The following is a 17,669-nucleotide window of genomic DNA, read 5'->3' as shown; positions in this document are numbered from 1 at the left end:
TGAGCCACCCTGAGCACCGCTACAGTTGATCTTTAAACAGTGCAGGGATTATGGGCATTGACACCCTGCATAACTGAAAATCCTCATACAACTTGAGACACCAAAACTTTAACTACTAAAAGCCTTATTTATGACAAAAGTCAATTAGCACATATTTTATATGTGTATTATGTAATATATATTGTTACAATAAAGTAATCAAGAAAAATGTTATTAAGTAAATCATGAGGAAGGGGAAATAACTGTGCATACATGGACTGAACACAGTTTGAACCTGTGTTGTCAAATAATTACCACAGTAAATTTAGTTAGCATCTATCATCATCTATAGATTTTTTTTAAAAAGAAAAAGTATTTTTATCCTGTTTTTGCGAACTCTTAGAATATACTGTCTGGGGGCACCTGGGTGGCTCATTCAATGAAGCACCTGCCTTCAGCTCAGGTTCTGATCCCAGATTCCTAGAATTGGGATCAGGCTCCCTGCTGGGCAAGGAGTCTGCTTCTTCCTCTACCTCTGCCCCTCCCCCGCACTCATGCTCTCTCAATAAATAAAATCTTAAAAAAAAAAAAAAAGAGGGATGCCTGGGTGGCTCAGTAGGTTAAGCGTTTGCCTTTGGCTCAGGTCTTGATCCCAGGGTCCTGGAATCAAGCCCTGCATCAGGCTCCCTGCTCAGCAGGGAGCCTGCCTCTCCCTCTCACTCTCCCTGCTGCTCTGCCTACTTGTGCTCTCTATTTTTATCAAAAAAATAAATAAAATCTTTAAAAAATATATATGTTCTCTTTATGTCATACAGCAGTGTTGAATATTGCTACCATGTTGTGCATTTACATTCCCAGTACATAATTATCTTGTAATTGTAATTTTTCCCACCCTGATTGTAGCTTCTGCTTGAAAGAAATTTTTGTATTACATTTAGGAATGGATACAACAGAACAATATCTTATCCATAGTGCTGTGAGGTAGTTTTCATCAACCTCAGTATGTGGAAAAGCTAGAGAAGATTCTTCGTTTTGTGATTAAAGAAAAACCTCTTACATTACAGGATCTTGATAACATCTGGGCAGCACAGGTAAGGAATTTAAGATGATAGCTACTTTATAAGAAAGATACCAAAAATTATTATTTTGCTGTAGTTATTAGGTGTTGGCATATGAATCTGTATTACTTGATTTTAAGTTTAACTCTTTGATATACACAGAATTCTGTTAAGAATATTTTTAAACGAGGGGCGCCTGGGTGGCTCAGTCATAAAGTGTCTGCCTTTGGCTCAGGTCATGATCCCAGGGTCCTGGCATCGAGCCCCACATCGGGCTCCCTGCTCCGCGGGAATCCTGCTTCTCCCTCTCCCACTCCCCCCTGCTTCTTTCTCTCTCTTGCTGTGTCTCTCTCTGTCAAATAAATAAAATCTTTAAAAAAAAAGAATATTTTTAAGTGAAAAAACAAGTTACCCTGATCTTGACGTCCTTTGCAGGTGTAAATCACAATTTGTACAACAGTTGTATGTATTACATATAGACTTACAACAATAATAAATTTGGGTTTTTTTCTTGCAAACTGTATGAAGGAACAAATGTTAGAAGAATAATACTATTTTTTTCATTAATAAGTTGGAAGGATTACAGAGTCCTGCCCAGCCCACTCTTTTTAAGGAAAAACTAACAAAATATTCAGTCTTCCCATCATTGAGTACTTAAGTATGCAGTTTTGAGATGATCCACTATTTTGCCTTATTTTCTCTTCATTTTATTTAGAAATATCTGTAATAAGTTTTCATTTGAATCCTGAAAGTACATTATCATTTATACCAAGAAATTGAGTATAAAATGGTATATGTGGCAGCTCTAAAGCATTTAAAACCTCAGATGATGCAGGTGGAAATAGTTTATTTATTAAGAAGTGGACGCAGTAGTCTACTTACTTAGTTCATTTCTTTATTTAAACTTAAATACACTGTGATTCTTTTGTTTACTTTGATATATTTCATATTGTTTTTCAACAGGCAGGGAAACATGAAGCCATTGTGAAGAATGTACATGATCTGCTGGCAAAGTTGGCTTGGGATTTTTCTCCTGAACAACTTGATCATCTTTTTGATTGCTTTAAGGTAGTAATTCAAATAGTAAAGTAGTACCATCTCATCTTAAGTAGAATTAATTAGATATGTTTGTGTTCTGTCAATATATACTTAAAAATTTCACAAAGAATCTTTCATGAAGAATTGGTTGTTGCTTTTTTATTCTAGTCAGAATTTAACATTAGTTTTTTTTATAGTTATAATTTCCATCACAGAGTAATTATATTTTTCACTCAGGTTATTTCAGTTTGTTTAACTTCCTTTGGTGACTTTTATTTTTGCATATTTTTGCCTTTGGAAATGCAGGAGAATGTTATCTGCTATAATAAATAGACATTTATAATTACAGAGGTAAAATAATACACAACTGCAGTGGTTCTCTGAAATAACGTATATAAAAAATAGAAGTAAGATTCAGAAAGAACTCAAGAGTCTCTGACAACTTATCTGCATTAATCTAATTGGGCACTTTTTTATATTCAGTCTCTATAGTTGGCAAAGTTGGCTGGAGAATTTATGGATTAGGAAGATAAAATCATATGCCATTGTTCATAAACGATTATTCTGGTAACCATAGGCATTAGAATCACAATATTTCTTGTTGAAAGTAATTTGCATTGCTCTTGGTAACTTTAGTTGGTACAAGAAATGAGAAACTGTTTGGCATCTGTCAAAATACATGTTTTGTGTTCTGTGATACACCTGTTGTATTTCTGAATGTGTACCCTAAAAAAAAATCCATCATTGTGTATCAGGATACATGTTCAAAAGATCTGTAGCAGGGTGCCTAGCTAGATCAGTTGGAAAGAGCAGGCAACTGTTGATCTCAGTAAATTTGAGCCCCATGTTGGATATAGAGATTACTTAAAAATATCTTTATCCAGAAAAAAAAATGTAGCAACTTATTTGTATTAAACTCGAACTGGAAAGAACCAAGTGTCTATAAGTAGTAACAGGATAAATACATACAACAGTGAAAATTAATATATTAGAGGAATTTAACAAATGGGTGAATCTTAGTAATGTGATGAAATTTTTTGTATTTTTTTTTAATCCACTGAATATCTCAAAGCAGGGAAAGAAATCAATATTGGGAAGATTTTGTGGATAATGTAAAAGTTAGTTTAAGAGATAACTTCTGAAATGGTGATGTGTTTATAATAGCCATAGTGTCAGAAAGATGGCGTGGTATCAATTTTTCCTTTTTTATTTCTAATATTGGCAAGATTCTTTAACTATAATCATAGTAAAAATCCCATCATCGATGCATAGCCCTTTTGAGTTATCAAGTGTTTACTGAATGTCTATTATTATTATGTCTAGTTAGAAGCATTATATTTTGAGATGTTGTATGGTATAATTTATTGTGATTTGAAAGGTCTTACCGAAAAGTCTCACTAAAAGCACTTTAAAGCCTAAAGTGTAGGTCACTTAACAGTTCTTTGTAGGTTGTAACTAAGTGATCCTGACTTTCTCTAAATATTTGTCCTTAGTTATATTTGCTTATGGTATTGCTCAAATGGTGGTCTATAAATATTTGAGTCCTTTGTAAGTCTTTGTCTACCAGGCTACTAATTTCCAGTCCTTGACAACACTTTTTGTCAGAGTTGTTAATTATCACTGTCCTCATGGTTTGAAATTCTTTCTTACTGTGTTACTGTTTTTCATATTCTTAGTGATTAATGAAATTGAACTTTTTTTTACCTGTTTTTGAACCTCTCATTTCCAGTGAGAGGTTATTCATATCTTTTACCTGTTTATTTTTCCTATTTGATTGTTGTTCCTCTTTTTTTTTTTTTCTTTATTTTTTGAGAGAGAATGTGAGGGGGAGGGATATAGGAGGAAGGAGAGGGAATCTTAAGCAAGTTCCACACTCAGCATGGGGTTCAGTCCCACAACCCTGGATCATGACCTAAGGTGATAATGAAGAGTCAGATGCTTAACCAACTGAGCCGCCCAGGTGCCCTGTGTTCCTTTTTTTATGCATTCCTAAGTATTTTGTATATCTGATTGCTCAGTCCTTGCCCATTTGGCTAAAAAATAATTTCTCATGGTTTTATTAGGACTTTGAATGAGGAATGAAATATCCTAACTGTATGGTTGGTGGGTTTTAATCCTCTTTGATTCTGTGGTTGTTGCCTTTATCTGTTTTGTTCTTGCAATATACATGATTATAATCACAGGTAGTTTTTGTGTTCCTTTCATCATTTCAGAGGGAATTTTGTAGGAGCTAGAACACTTTAGAAGCAAGCACTCAAGTTGTCTTCCTAGAAGTCCCATTTTTACCATTTCATTTTTCCATATTATTTTAAATTGTATAATATTTCCATTAAGAGCTATTTATTCTTTTCTCCAATTTTTGGATATTTAGGCAACTAGCAGTTCCTTATGTCCTGGCAACCATTGAATGCAAGGGGAAAGAATACATAAAACTTCCCCTATGTTGTATTAACTGGCCTTAAAGAACACTATTTTATTTTTATTTTATAAATTTTTTATTTTGAGAAATTGAAGGTTCACGTGAACTTTAATAAATAATACAGAGAATTTCATACGTTCTTTAGAGTTTTCTTCTGTGAAAACATCTTGCAGAAAGTAGTACAGTATTAAATAAGATACTGACACTCGTACTTTAAGTTCTCTTTCCATCACCACATGGACCCTTCATTAGTCCTTTTACGGCCACACCAGTTCTGTCTTGCCCCTCCTCGTAACCCTTGGCAACTGCAGGCCTGGTGTCTGTTTCTACCATTTGTCATTTTGAGATTGTTAAAGAAATGGAATCATATAATATATAGCCATTGGGGATTTTTTCACTCAGCATAATTCTCTGCAGGCTCATACAATTTGTTTATGTATCTGTAGATTGTTTCTTTTGTTCCTGAGTGGTACTCATGATACAACTGGTTGTGACTTATTTCACTACTCACCCATAAATCAATGTATGAAGATTTTCTCATGTAGAGCTTTTACAAATAAAGCTGCTATGAACATTGGTGTGCAGACATTTTTCTGTGTGTGAACATAGTCTGTATCTCTGAGATTGCAGTTGCTGTGTTGCATAGTAGTTGCATATTTAGTTTAGTCTGTTTTAGTTTACTTCTTGACAAAGCCATTTTATAAAGATATTCACAGACTGAGAGGTACACACTAGAGAGTATGAGGCAGTGTGTTTCCGTATATTTACAAAATTATGGTATCACTACCACTGCCTAATTTCAGGATGTTGTCAGTATCCTGAAATTAAACATCAGTCCTTATTCTGTCCTCCGTCCAGCTTCTGCCCCTACTGCTCTGTTTTCTGGATTTTCTACTCAGGACATTTATCTGTATACGTGGCCTGTTTTGACTTCCTTCTTTCACTAAGCGTAATGGTATCAGGGTTCATTTATGCTATATCATGTATTAGATTTTTTGTTGGCAAGTTAGATTCAGTAGTGTGGATATACCAGTTTTGTTCATTGATCAATCAGTTAATGAACTTTGGGTTGTTTCCACTTTTGGTTTAGTATGAATACTGCTATTCTGAAAGTTCTTGTGTAAGTTTGTTTGGACATGTATTCATTTATATTACCAAATGATGTTTTGTGGTATAGATACAACACATTTATTCATCATTTGGGTATTTCCCACTTTGGGCTATTACGAATAATACTGCTGAGAACACTAGTGTACAGATTCTTCTTTGGACATATATCATCAGTTCTCTTGGGTATATACTCATGGAATATGGAGTGGAATTGCTAGGTCACATGGTAATTTAAAGTATAACATTTTGAGGAACTGCCAAGCTGTTTTCCAAAGTACCTGTACCTTTTTATATTTCCATCAATGTATGAGAGTTGCAGTTTCTTCTCATCCTTGTCAACTGTTGTCTTTCTGATTTTAACCATCTTAGTGGAGTTGAAGTAGTATTTCGTTGTGGTTTTGATTTGCATTTTCTTAATAGCTAATGATGAACATATTTGTGTTTAATGACCATTTATATATCATCTTTGAAGAAATTCCTGTTCAGATTCTTTGTCTTAATTTTTTATTTATAGAAATTGTACATTCTATATATAAGTCCCTTATCAAATTATGTTTTGCAAATATTTTCTCCTTGATAGGTTGTGTTTTCTCTTTCGTGATGGTGTTCTTTCTGTAACAAGAGTTTAAAAAGTTTTTTTGTTAGGTGAATTTGACATCACATAAAATTAAACATTTAAAAATATATAGTGGAGTGGAATTCAGTACATCCAGTGTTATACAGCTGCTGCTTCTATCACATTGCAGAACATCTTCGTCATTGCAGTCATTTCTCTTTCTACCCTTCCCTTCCTGCATCCTGGAAACCAGAAATCGATCTTTCTGTCTGTAAAGATTTACCTGTTCTGGGGCGCCTGGGTGGCTCAGTTGGTTAAGAGACTGCCTTCGGCTCAGGTCATGATTCTGGAGTCCTGGGATCGAGTCCCACATCGGGCTCCCTGCTCGGCAGGGAGTCTGCTTCTCCCTCTGACCCTCTTCCCTCTTGTGCTCTCTATCTCTCATTCTCTCTCTCTCAAATAAATAAATAAAATCTTTAAAAAAAAAAAAGACTTACCTGTTCTGGGTAAAAGTTTTTAATTTTGTGAAGTCCAATTATGTATTCATTTTATTGATAACTTGGGCTTTGGTTTCATATTTTAGAAATTACTGGCTCTAGTGTACAGTCTCAAAAGATTTTTTTAAAATGTTTTCTTCCAAGTATAAGGGTATACCTAAAGTACAGTTTAGGTGTAAGTATATAAGCTCATATTTAGAGCTGCATTCCATTTTCAAGTAATTTTTTGCAGTGGTGTGAGGTAAAGTTCCAGTTCATTCTTTGCATGATACTATATTCACTTGTCCCAGAAACATTTGTTTTGAAGACTATTCTTTTTATTCAGCTGTCCTGACATTTTTTTGTCTAAAATCAGTTCTTTTATAATTGTCAGAATCACATAAGGGTTTTATTTCTCTTCACTGTGTTCTAATCTTTTAATCTGTGTGTCATTATGCCAGTATTAACATTGATTTGCCTAAATTTTTTTTTGTAAGTTTACCTAAATTTTCCTAGTTAGGAAGTATGAGTCCTTCACTTTTGCCTTTTTAAGAAAAGTGCTTTAGCAGCTGGAAGTCACTTGACTTCCCTTAGGAATTTTAGAGTATGGTTGTCAATATCTGCAAAGAAGTTAGGTGAAATTTTGATAGACATTGTAGGGCATTGTATAATTTGTATAGTATTGTTTTCCTATCAATATTAGTCTTCCAGTCCATGAATCTGGAATATTTTTCAGTGTTTTTGGAGCTGTCTTTCCATTAATTTAGATCCCCTTTAATTTCAGCAGTATTACCTCCCCCCCCCCATATTCATTGCATTTTTGCTAAATTTATACTAAAGCAGTGTGCTGTTTTTGGTGTTACTATGAGTGAAAGTGTTTGCTTTGTTTTTGTTTTGGGATTGTTCTTATGTAATGTATAGAAAAACATACCTAATAAAAATACAGTTAAGCTTTTAAAATTTATTTATGTCCTGAAAACCTGTAGTACCTGTTGCTTGTTGTGTGTGTGTGTATATACATATATATATATTTTTTTTTTTAAAGGAGTTCCTAGATTTTCTATGTACAAGATCATATGATTTGCAACTAGAGATAGTTTTACTTCTTCCCAGTCTCGTCCCCCTTTTTTTTTTGACATCTTGTTTATTAATAGCCCTAACTAAAACATATAGCATAATGTTGAAGGATATGGTGAAAGTGGGTGTTCTCAATGTTGAATGGAAAATTTAAAGTGTTCCATCATTAAGTATGATATAAGTTGTCAGGTTTTGTTATTGCACTTTATTGGATTTAAGAAATTCCTTCTATTCCTCGTTTTTTGAGTATTTTAGTTATGAAAGGCTGTTGGATTTTGTCATTTGCCTTCTCTACATCTAGTGAGATTATGGGTTTTTTGTCCTATGTTACATTGACTGATATTTGTATGTTCAAATAGTCTTCCACTTCTGTAATAAATCCAACTTATTGGGTGTATAATTCTTTTATACATAATTCTTTAATTTGTATAAATCCTTTACATGTTGCTGGATTTCTTTGTATTTTGTTGAGGATATTTTTAGGCTTTTCAGAAGCTGCCAAACTGTTTTACAGAGTGACTGTAATATTTTATATTCCCATCCACAGTTACTATTAATCTTTTTTTTTGACATCCTTCTCAGAGTTTAGTGTATTTATTATTTTTTTATTCTGATAGGTGTACATTAAAGTTTCTTTATGGTTTCAGTTTATATTTATTTGGTTAATGGCAGTTATGTTGAACATCTTTCATGTGCCCATTTTCCATGAAATGGTGAAATACCTATTCATGCGTTTTGCTTATTTTCTAAGTGGGTTGTTTGCTTTTTAATTATTGAATTTACAGAGTTCTTTTTTTTTTTTTTTTAATTTGTCAGAGTGAGAGAGCACAAGCAGAGGAGAGGTAGAGGGATAAGCAGGCTTCTGAGCCACCCAGGCGTCCACAGAGTTCTTTATGTATTCCACATGCCAGTTGTTTGTTAGATATGTGGTATGCATATGTTTTCTCCCAGTCTTTAGATTGTCTTTTCATCCTCTTTAATAGGATCTTTGACCAGCAAAGTTCTTAATTTTAATGAAGTCCAGTTTATTTCCTATACGTGTCACACTTCCGGTGTCAAGACTGGAAACTTGTCTATCTGTAAATCCCAAAGAACTTATGTTCTTTTTTTGAGAAAGTTTTACAATTTTGCTGTTACATGAGATCCATATCGAGCTTCCTTTGTTTAAAGATTTTTTTTTTTTCTAATTTATTTGACAGAGAGAGAGCAAGCACACAAACAGGGGGAGCAGCAGGGGGAAAGAGAGAAGCAGCCTCTCCACTGAGCAGGAAGCCTGACGCTGGGCCCGATCATGACCTGAGCCGAAGGCAGATGTTCAACAGACTGAGCCACCCAGGCGCCCCAAGCTTCCTTTGTTTAGATGTAGGACTTAGGTTGCAGAGTACGTTCTTAGTTTTTGTTTTTTGTTGCTGTGTATGTCCAATGTTCTAGTACCATTTAGTGAAAGGTGGTCTTCTATATTGCTTACATTAGTTCACTTTTCCGTCTTTGTCAAATAACGGACATACTTATTTTTTTAATTGCACCCAACATGGGGCTTGAACACACTACCTTGAGATCAAGAGTCTCACATGCTCTACTAACTGAGCCAGTCAGGGACCCCAGTTAGACATTTATATGACAAACTCTGTTTGACCAATACCACACAGTTCTACACGGTATTGAATAGCAGTAGTTAGAGCAGGGGCGCCTGGGTGTCTCAGTCGTTAAGTGTCTGCCTTCGGCTCAGGTCGCCAGGGTCCTGAGATCAAGCCCCACATCAGGTTCCCTGCTCCACATGAGGCCTGCTTCTCCCCCATTCCCCCTGCTTGTGTTCCCTCTCTCACTGTGTCTCTCTATGTCAAACAAATAAAATCGCTAGAGCAGACATCATTGTGTTAGGGTTTCACTATTAAGTATTAATAGTATTTTTTTTATAACTTCCTTTTATCAGGTTATGAAAGTTCCCCTCCATTCCTATTTTCTGATTTTTTTTAAATGAATGGAGTTGAATTTTGTGAGATGTTTTATTTGACACTGATGTGAGTATACAATTTTTATTCTTTACCTGTTAATGGTGATAGGTTACATTAGTTATTTTCAACTAATGTAACCTATCCAACCTATGTTGCATCCTCGGATAAACTGCACTTGATCATGTATTTTTTTTATGTTGCTGAATTTCATTTACTAATACTGTGTTCAAGAATTTTACATTGTATTCATGAGGGATATATGGTTTATAGTTTTTGTATTCTCTGTTATCCTTCATAATGTCTCTAGTGAGATCTCTGTTTTATTTTTAATGTTGGTAATTTGTGCATTCTGGTTTTTCCCTTGTGTACTCTACTAGAAATTTGTTGGGTTACTGGTCTTTCAAAAGAACCAGTTCTTTGATTAATTTTTTCTATTGTGTTTCTGTTTTCAATTCTGTTAGGTTTTATTGTTTGCTGCTGTTGTTTGTATTTCCTTCCTACTTTTTGCCTCACTCTTTCTTTGCCCTTTTTCTAGAGCAAAGAAAAGTACTCTTTTTAACTTTTTAAAATAGTTTGACTTACTCATTTAAGCTTTCCCTGTTTTCGATCTGTGCATTTAGTGCTATATATTTCCCTCTTACCAATGCATTCATTATTGCATATGTTTTATGTAAACTTCAGAATACATGATTTTATTTGCATTTAGTTGATTATCTTTTTAATCTCTTAAATATCTTTTCAACAACATAAAAGTATGTTTTTTAGTTTCTAGTAATGGGAAATTTTTCTGTCATCTTTTTGTTACTGAGTTATAGGTAGGTTTGATTCCACTGTGGCTAGAAACATACTTAGTCTGATTTCCACCAGCAGATTTGTTGATGTTTTATGGGCCAGAAAATGGCCTCTCCTGTTGTATATATATCTTTTATTAAGTTTTTGTTTTAATTACAATATAGTTTACATTCGGTGTTACTATCTATTAGTTTCCATTGTATAATATGGTGATTCAACACTTCCATACAACACCTGGTGCTCATCATAACAAGTATCCTCCTTAATACCTGTTTAACACCTTCACCCAACTCCCCTCTGATAACCATCATTATGTTCTCTAGAGTTAAGAATCTATTTCTTGGTTTGCCCCTCTTTTTTTCTCCTATGATCATTTTATTTCTTAACCTCAACATATGAGTGAAATCATATAATACTTATCTGAGAAAGACTTATTTTGCTTAGCATATATACTCTAGCTCCATCCATGTTGTTACAAATGGCACAGTTTCACTCTTTCATGGCTGAATAATAGTCCGTTGTGTATATGTTGTCTTGTTATTTTGAAAAGAAGGTAGTTCTGATGCAAATAGGTAGAGTGGTTCTATAATTGTCAATTAAATCCTATTCTTTGATGTTTTCTGTTGAGTTAAATATTTTGCTGATTTTCTGTCTAGTTCTGTCAGTTATTTATTTTTTTATTTTTTTTTAAGATTTTATTTATTCATTTGACATAGGGAGTGTGCACAAGCAGGGGGAACTGCAGGCAGAGGGAGAGGGAGAAGCAGACTCCCTGCTGAGCAGGGAGCCTGATGCGGGACTCGATCCCAGGACCCTGAGATCATGACCTGAGCCACTCAGGCGCCCCCTGTCAGTTGTTTAAAGATGGGTGTTGATGTCTCTGCTTATAATTACGGATTTCCCTATTCCACCTTTGAATTCTGTCAGGTTTTATTTAACATATTTTGTGGCATACACATTATTTGATGCATATGCATTTGGGATTGCTGTGTTTTGTTGGTAGACTGACTCTTAATATATAATGTTACATATTCTCTCTGAAACCTGTTCTATATGGTATTACTCTGGCCACTTCTGCTTTCCTTTAATGTTTGTATATCTTTTTGCATTTCTTTACCTCCACCCTACCTACTTTATATCTTATAATACTAGTAGTTTCTCTTAAGCTCAGCCTTATAACTGGGATGTCCAAACCATTTATATTTAATGTGATTTTTGATAACGTTAGGGTTTAAGCTTGTTATTTTATTCATTGTATTGTTTGTTCTCTTCCATTTTTCATTTCTTTCTTTATTTTCCTGCTGCCCTGAGGAATGTTCTATATTTTTTAGGTTTCTATTTTTCTGTAGTATATAGAAATACCTCTTTGTATGGCTGTTTGAATATCTTTTGTTATTCTAACATCTGTCATCTCATCATTAACACTCACAAAATCGTTTAAAAAATAAAAACAAAATTTTTTCCCATTTTTTTATTGTGCTAAAATGCACAACATAAAATTTATCATCTTAACTATTTTTAAGTATATGGTTCTTTGGTATTAAGTACAGCAGTAATGTTGTGCAACTATAACCAGGATTCAGTCTGTCTCTGGAGCTCTTTTTTTCTATAAACGTATACTCTATACCCATTAGACAATAATAACTCATTACCAGTCTCTGAAGGCCCTGGCATCCATCATTCTACTTTCTGTCTATATGATTTTGACTGCTGTGATAACTTCATACAAGTAAAATCATATAGTATTTGTTGTCTTTAGTGACTGACATATTACATATTTCACTAACCATACTGTACTCGAGTTTCATTCATATTGTAGCATGTTTCAGAATTTTCTTTCTTTTTAAGTGAATAAATACTCCATTGTATAGATATGCCACATTTTGTTTATCCATTTCTTCATTGATCGACAATTTGGACTGCTTCCACATTTTAGCTGTTGTGAATAAAAATGCTGCTATGAACACAAGTGTACAGATATCTCTTTGAGACTGCTTTCAGTTCTTTTGGGTATGTATATACCTACCCCTGGAATTGCTGGATGATGTGGTAATTTCATTTTTAATTTTTTGAGGAATTGCTGTACTGTTTTCCATAGTGACTATACCATTTTACTTTTTTACCAACAATGCACAACATTTGTAATTTCTCCACATCTTCACCAACACTTGATATTTTTTTGTGTCTTTGATAGCCATGCTGATGGGTGTGAGGTGCTGTTTCATTGTAATTTACATTTCCTTAGTAATCTGTGATGTTGAGCATCTTTTCATGTGCTAATGGACAAATGTATCTTCTTTAGAAAATTATCTAAGTCCTTTGCCCACTTTGTAATTGAGTTGTGGGTTTTTTTTTTTAATTTTAGGACTTAACATGTTTTGTATTTGGTGTTTTTTATTTCTAATATGGAATTTTAAAGTCATTAGTGATAGAGTTATTTGTAAATAGAGGGTTTTTTCTTGAATTTAGATTATTCTGTGCCAAGAATACTGTTTTCTCAAATGAGACATGGTTAATTAAGTGCTCAGTTAAGCTAAGCTGTTGGTTTGTGTGTATGGCTGTGTTGAATTCAGTGTAGTTTATTGAAAGACTTGTAAAACAGTAATGACTTAATATAAGTGGTTATATAAAATGTGATGTTTGTGATGTTTACATAACTTATACTTTTTTTTAGGCAAGTTGGACAAATGCAAGTAAAAAGCAACGTGAAAAGCTACTGGAGCTGATTCGTCGTCTTGCAGAAGATGATAAAGATGGTGTGATGGCACACAAAGTTTTGAACCTGCTTTGGAATCTGGCCCATAGTGATGATGTGCCTGTAGACATCATGGACTTAGCTCTCAGTGCCCACATAAAAATACTAGATTACAGTTGTTCCCAGGTATGGGAGTGCTTCTTTACTCATTTTTTCCCTTTGCCATTAGGATGAGTTAGTTATAGGATAATTCCCTTATTTTTTGTGTTTAAAGTAATCTTGAAAGATTGACTTACCTTTGGCTTTTCAGCTTTTTTTTAATATTATTTACTAAGCACTTTTACCTCTTTACCAAAAAAAAGATTTGTGTAGGTAAAACAAGTTTTTATAGTAAGTATAGTTCAGTATATGAAGGTAAAGTAGAATCATAAAGTATTAAAGCTGATAATGACTTTGGATGGAAGGGTACTTAGACTCCTTTGCTCAGGAGAGGTTAATGAAGCTAATAGAATTTCCTGAATAAGCTTTCTTTACAAGTAAATCACTGTATTTTCCCTGTATTTAATTGCTGTTTATATTTACTGCTTTCAAGGATGTATTTTTATACAGTTACTTATATTCTCAATATTCTTATATTCTCTGGATTGTTCTAAGTGCTTTGCCATATTTCTAATAGGTTGGTTAAAGAATTAAAAAAAAGGGCACCTGCGTGGCTCAGTCTGTTAAGTGTCTGCTTTCGGTTCAGGTCATGATCCCAGAGTCCTGGGATCGAGCCCCGCATTAGGCTCCCTGCTCAGTGGGGAGGCTGCTTCTCCCTCTCCCACTCCCCCTGCTTGTGTTCCCTCTCTCGCTGTGTCTCTCTCTGTCAAATAAATAAATAAAATCTTAAAAGAAAAAAAGAAAAGATGGGCAGGGTTGTTCTTTGTTATCTCAGGGCTTCACTTTTCGTTGGACCTGAATTTAATCAGGTCTAGCAAGGTCAGGATGATATTATCACGTATTTGAAGCCAAGTGTTTGCAAAGTCTCAAGTATTTACTGCACTGATTGCCTTAATCAAAAAAAGTACTGTCAGGGATGCCTGGGTGGCTCAGTCGGTTAAGCGTCTGCCTTCGGCTCAGGTCAGGATCCTAGGGTCCTGGGATCAAGCCCCATGGTGGGCTCCCTGTGCAGCAGGGATCCTGCTTCTCCCTCAGTCTCTGCCTCTGCTCCTCCCTCCACTTATGCACTCTCTCTCTCAAATAAATAAAATCTTTTTTTTTTTTAAGATTTTATTTATTTATTTGACAGAGATACACAGCGAGAGAGGGAACACAAGCAGGGGGAGTGGAGAGGGAGAAGCAGGCTTCCCACAGAGCAGGGAGCCCGATGTGGGGCTCGATCCCAGGACCCTGGGATCATGACCTGAGCCAAAGGCAGACGCTTAACGACTGAGCCACCCAGGTGCCCAATACCTAAAATCTTAAAAAAAAAAAAAAGAAAGAAAGTACTGTCATATATATACATACAGAGAGCTGGATGAATAAATGCAGAGAACATTCTTTACCTGGGATATATAAGAATGAAGATGTCATTCTAGTCTCTGGAATAGTTAATTGCATCTGTCCATATAAAACTGATTTCTTTTTCTGAAGAAGAGATAAATTAAAATTTATCCTAATTACTTTCTTTTACAAGTAGATTAGAAACATGGAAATTTTGAAAATCATAGTGCCAGGGGTGCCTGGGTGGCTCAGTCAGTTCAGTGTCCAACTCTTGGTTTCAGCTCAGGTCATGATCTCAGGGTCTTGAGATGAAGGACTGTGTCAGGCTCTGTGTTCAGCCGCAGTCTGCTTCAGATTCTCTCTCTGTCTCTCCCTTTGCCCCTCCCCCACTCACCCTCTCCCGAAATAAATGAATAAAATCTTAAAAATTATAGTGCAACAATACGTTAGATTTGTAGTGATGCTTTAGAAGTTTCAGATTTATCAAAGGAAAAAAAAGATAGTCCAGTCATTTGATTGGATGACAGTATTTGATTTTTCGTTGATTGATTCATTGTAGTTGACTTTCCATTAAAGCTTCTCAAATGGTTATGAAGACCTTGAGTTTAAACTGTATTTTATTAAGGGTGCCTGGGTGGCTCAGTTGGTTAAGCGACTGCCTTCGGCTCAGGTCATGATCCTGGGGTCCCGGGATCGAGTCCCACATCAGGCTCCCTGCTCAGCAGGGAGTGTGCTTCTCCCTCTGACCTTCCTCCATCTCATGCTCTCTCTCTACCATTCTCTCTCTCTCTCAATAAATAAATAAAAATCTTTAAAAAAAAAAGATGTTTAAACTGTATTTTATTAAATAGAGAAGTGTTATAGAAGCTCAAAGTCGCACACTTATTATAAAAGCTCAAGTGTTACTTCCTCCTTTATTTAGTTGTTCACATCATTGCTTGGCACAATGTCTTATCACATTAATAGAAAACTGGATTTCATGGGATTTAGTAAAAAGAGTTTTCCCTTTTTCAACTTCAGCCTTCATTTGGTGTAGTTATTTAAAACAAATGAATATCTTATTCTCTTGCCCTGTCAACCCAAAGCACTTTTTTAACAAGTCATGACATGCTTAATATTCATGGATAAATATTTTTAAATTCTTAAAAATGTTCATAGAGTTCAGCCCTGTAATTGCACATCTAGAAATTTTTTCCTAGGGAATGATATGAAAAAGCATGATATTTACAGGCTAGACCTTTTTTTTTTTTTAGGATTTTATTTATTTTAGGGGCACGTGGGTGGCTCAGTCATTAAGCATCTGCCTTCAGCTCAGATCATGATCCCAGTGTCCTGGGATCAAGCCCTGCATCAGGCTCCCTGCTCAGCAGGAAGCCTGCTTCTCCTCCCACTCCCCCTGCTTGTGTTCCCTCTTTTGCTGTCTCTCTCTGTGTCAAATAAATAAATAAAAATCTTTAAAAAAAAAAAAAAAAAAATATATATATATATATATATACACACACATTATTTATTTATTTATTATTTATTTTTTATTTTTATTTATTTATTTATTTATTTATTTTAGAGGGAGAGTGAGCACAGGCGTGTGCACAAGCTGGGAGGGGGAAGAGGGAGAGAGTCCCAAGCCGACTCAGCACTGAGTACTGAACTTAAATGCGGCTCAGTTTCTTCACCCTGAGATCATGACCTGAGCCAAAAGCAAGCATTGGATGCCTAACCCCCAGCTAAGTAACCCAGGGGCCCCCTGTACTAGACCATTCTTCTTAGCTTACAGAATGTAAAGTGAAAATCACTTAAATTCGTGAATACACTCTGCAGCATATTTTGTAGTCTTTAAACTGTTGTTGGATGCATGTCCATGGTATTTAATGGAAATACTTAAAATAAGAACTGTGTTTTATTTCTAAAAGAGATGTGCATGTGCTTGCCAAAATGTACTTTAAGTGAAACAATAAAGAGATAAAAAGAGAAAAATAGACCAAAAAAGACGGTAAAGAGATAAAACACAGAATTGATTTTTCTTCCATAGAATCATTCCAATTGAAAATTTGCTAGTACTCATGTGAATTTCTGATTCCTAGTGATCCTAGAAAAAAAGAAAAGCAAAGGGGCACTTGAGTGGCTCAGTCGTTAAGCATCTGCCTTCTTTCGGCTCAGGTCATGTTCCTGAGGTGCTGGGATCAAGCCCTGCATCAGGCTCCCTGCTCTGCGGGAAGCCTGCTTCTCCCTCTCCCACTCCCCCTGCCTGTGTTCCTTCTCTCACTGTGTCTCCCTCTGTCAAATAAATAAAATCTTTAAAAAGAAAGAAAAGCAAATACACATTTCCGAATATTAGAAAGAAATATATTCCTACAACATTCTTGAACATTCTTAGTTTGCCTTTAGGGTGAGTACTTACATCTGTTTTGTATAACATTTCTGTAGGGTTTTTTAAAGTCTTATTATAATAAAAGATGTATATATTTTTAAATATCTAATATAAAATTTATATAAGTATAATTGATGTATAATTTTTCACATATAGTGTTCTCATACTGTTGTTTTCTGGATGAAATAAAAATTTTTAGGTTCCCTGCTCCTATTAGAAAAATATGCTAACATCATTCTCATATGGTAACAGTTTGGATTGTATGTTTTTGCTAAATTTTATAATATGGAAACCTTATAAAACACTGAATAAAAATGAAGTCTGCATATATGAGCATATATTTTAAAATCAGATTTCCTGGGCGCCTGGGTGGCTCAGTTGGTTAAGCGACTGCCTTCGGCTCAGGTCATGATCCTGGAGTCCTGGGATCAAGTCCCGCATCGGGCTCCCTGCTCAGCGGGGAGTCTGCTTCTCCCTCTGACCCTTCCCCCTCTCATGCTCTCTCTCTCTCTCTCTCTCTCTCTCTCTCAAATAAATAAAATCTTTAAAAAAAAATCAGATTTCTTGTTAATATGCCTAACTTGGGATTTATATCTTGGTGCATATATATCTAAATCTGGAATACTGAACTTTTATAGTAGTACTTTACATTTTGGAGCTTTGG

General features: G+C 35.0%; 1 protein-coding gene across 1 annotated transcript in view; it reads left to right on the top strand.

The window, feature by feature from the left end:
- LOC118356607 (probable ubiquitin carboxyl-terminal hydrolase FAF-X) overlaps nucleotides 1–17,669 on the top strand; it is a 150,223-nt gene that overhangs the window by 41,726 nt on the left and 90,828 nt on the right. Inside the window, 3 exon segments of the mRNA XM_035725858.1 lie at nucleotides 918–1,070; nucleotides 2,001–2,105; nucleotides 13,135–13,341. Coding sequence (XP_035581751.1) covers nucleotides 918–1,070; nucleotides 2,001–2,105; nucleotides 13,135–13,341 — 465 coding nt within the window.

This window comes from Zalophus californianus, chromosome Y, assembly GCF_009762305.2.
Source record: "Zalophus californianus isolate mZalCal1 chromosome Y, mZalCal1.pri.v2, whole genome shotgun sequence".
Lineage (NCBI taxonomy): Eukaryota > Metazoa > Chordata > Mammalia > Carnivora > Otariidae > Zalophus > Zalophus californianus.
Note: the sequence above shows the minus strand (reverse complement) of the source record. Positions and strands in the feature narration are given on the sequence as shown.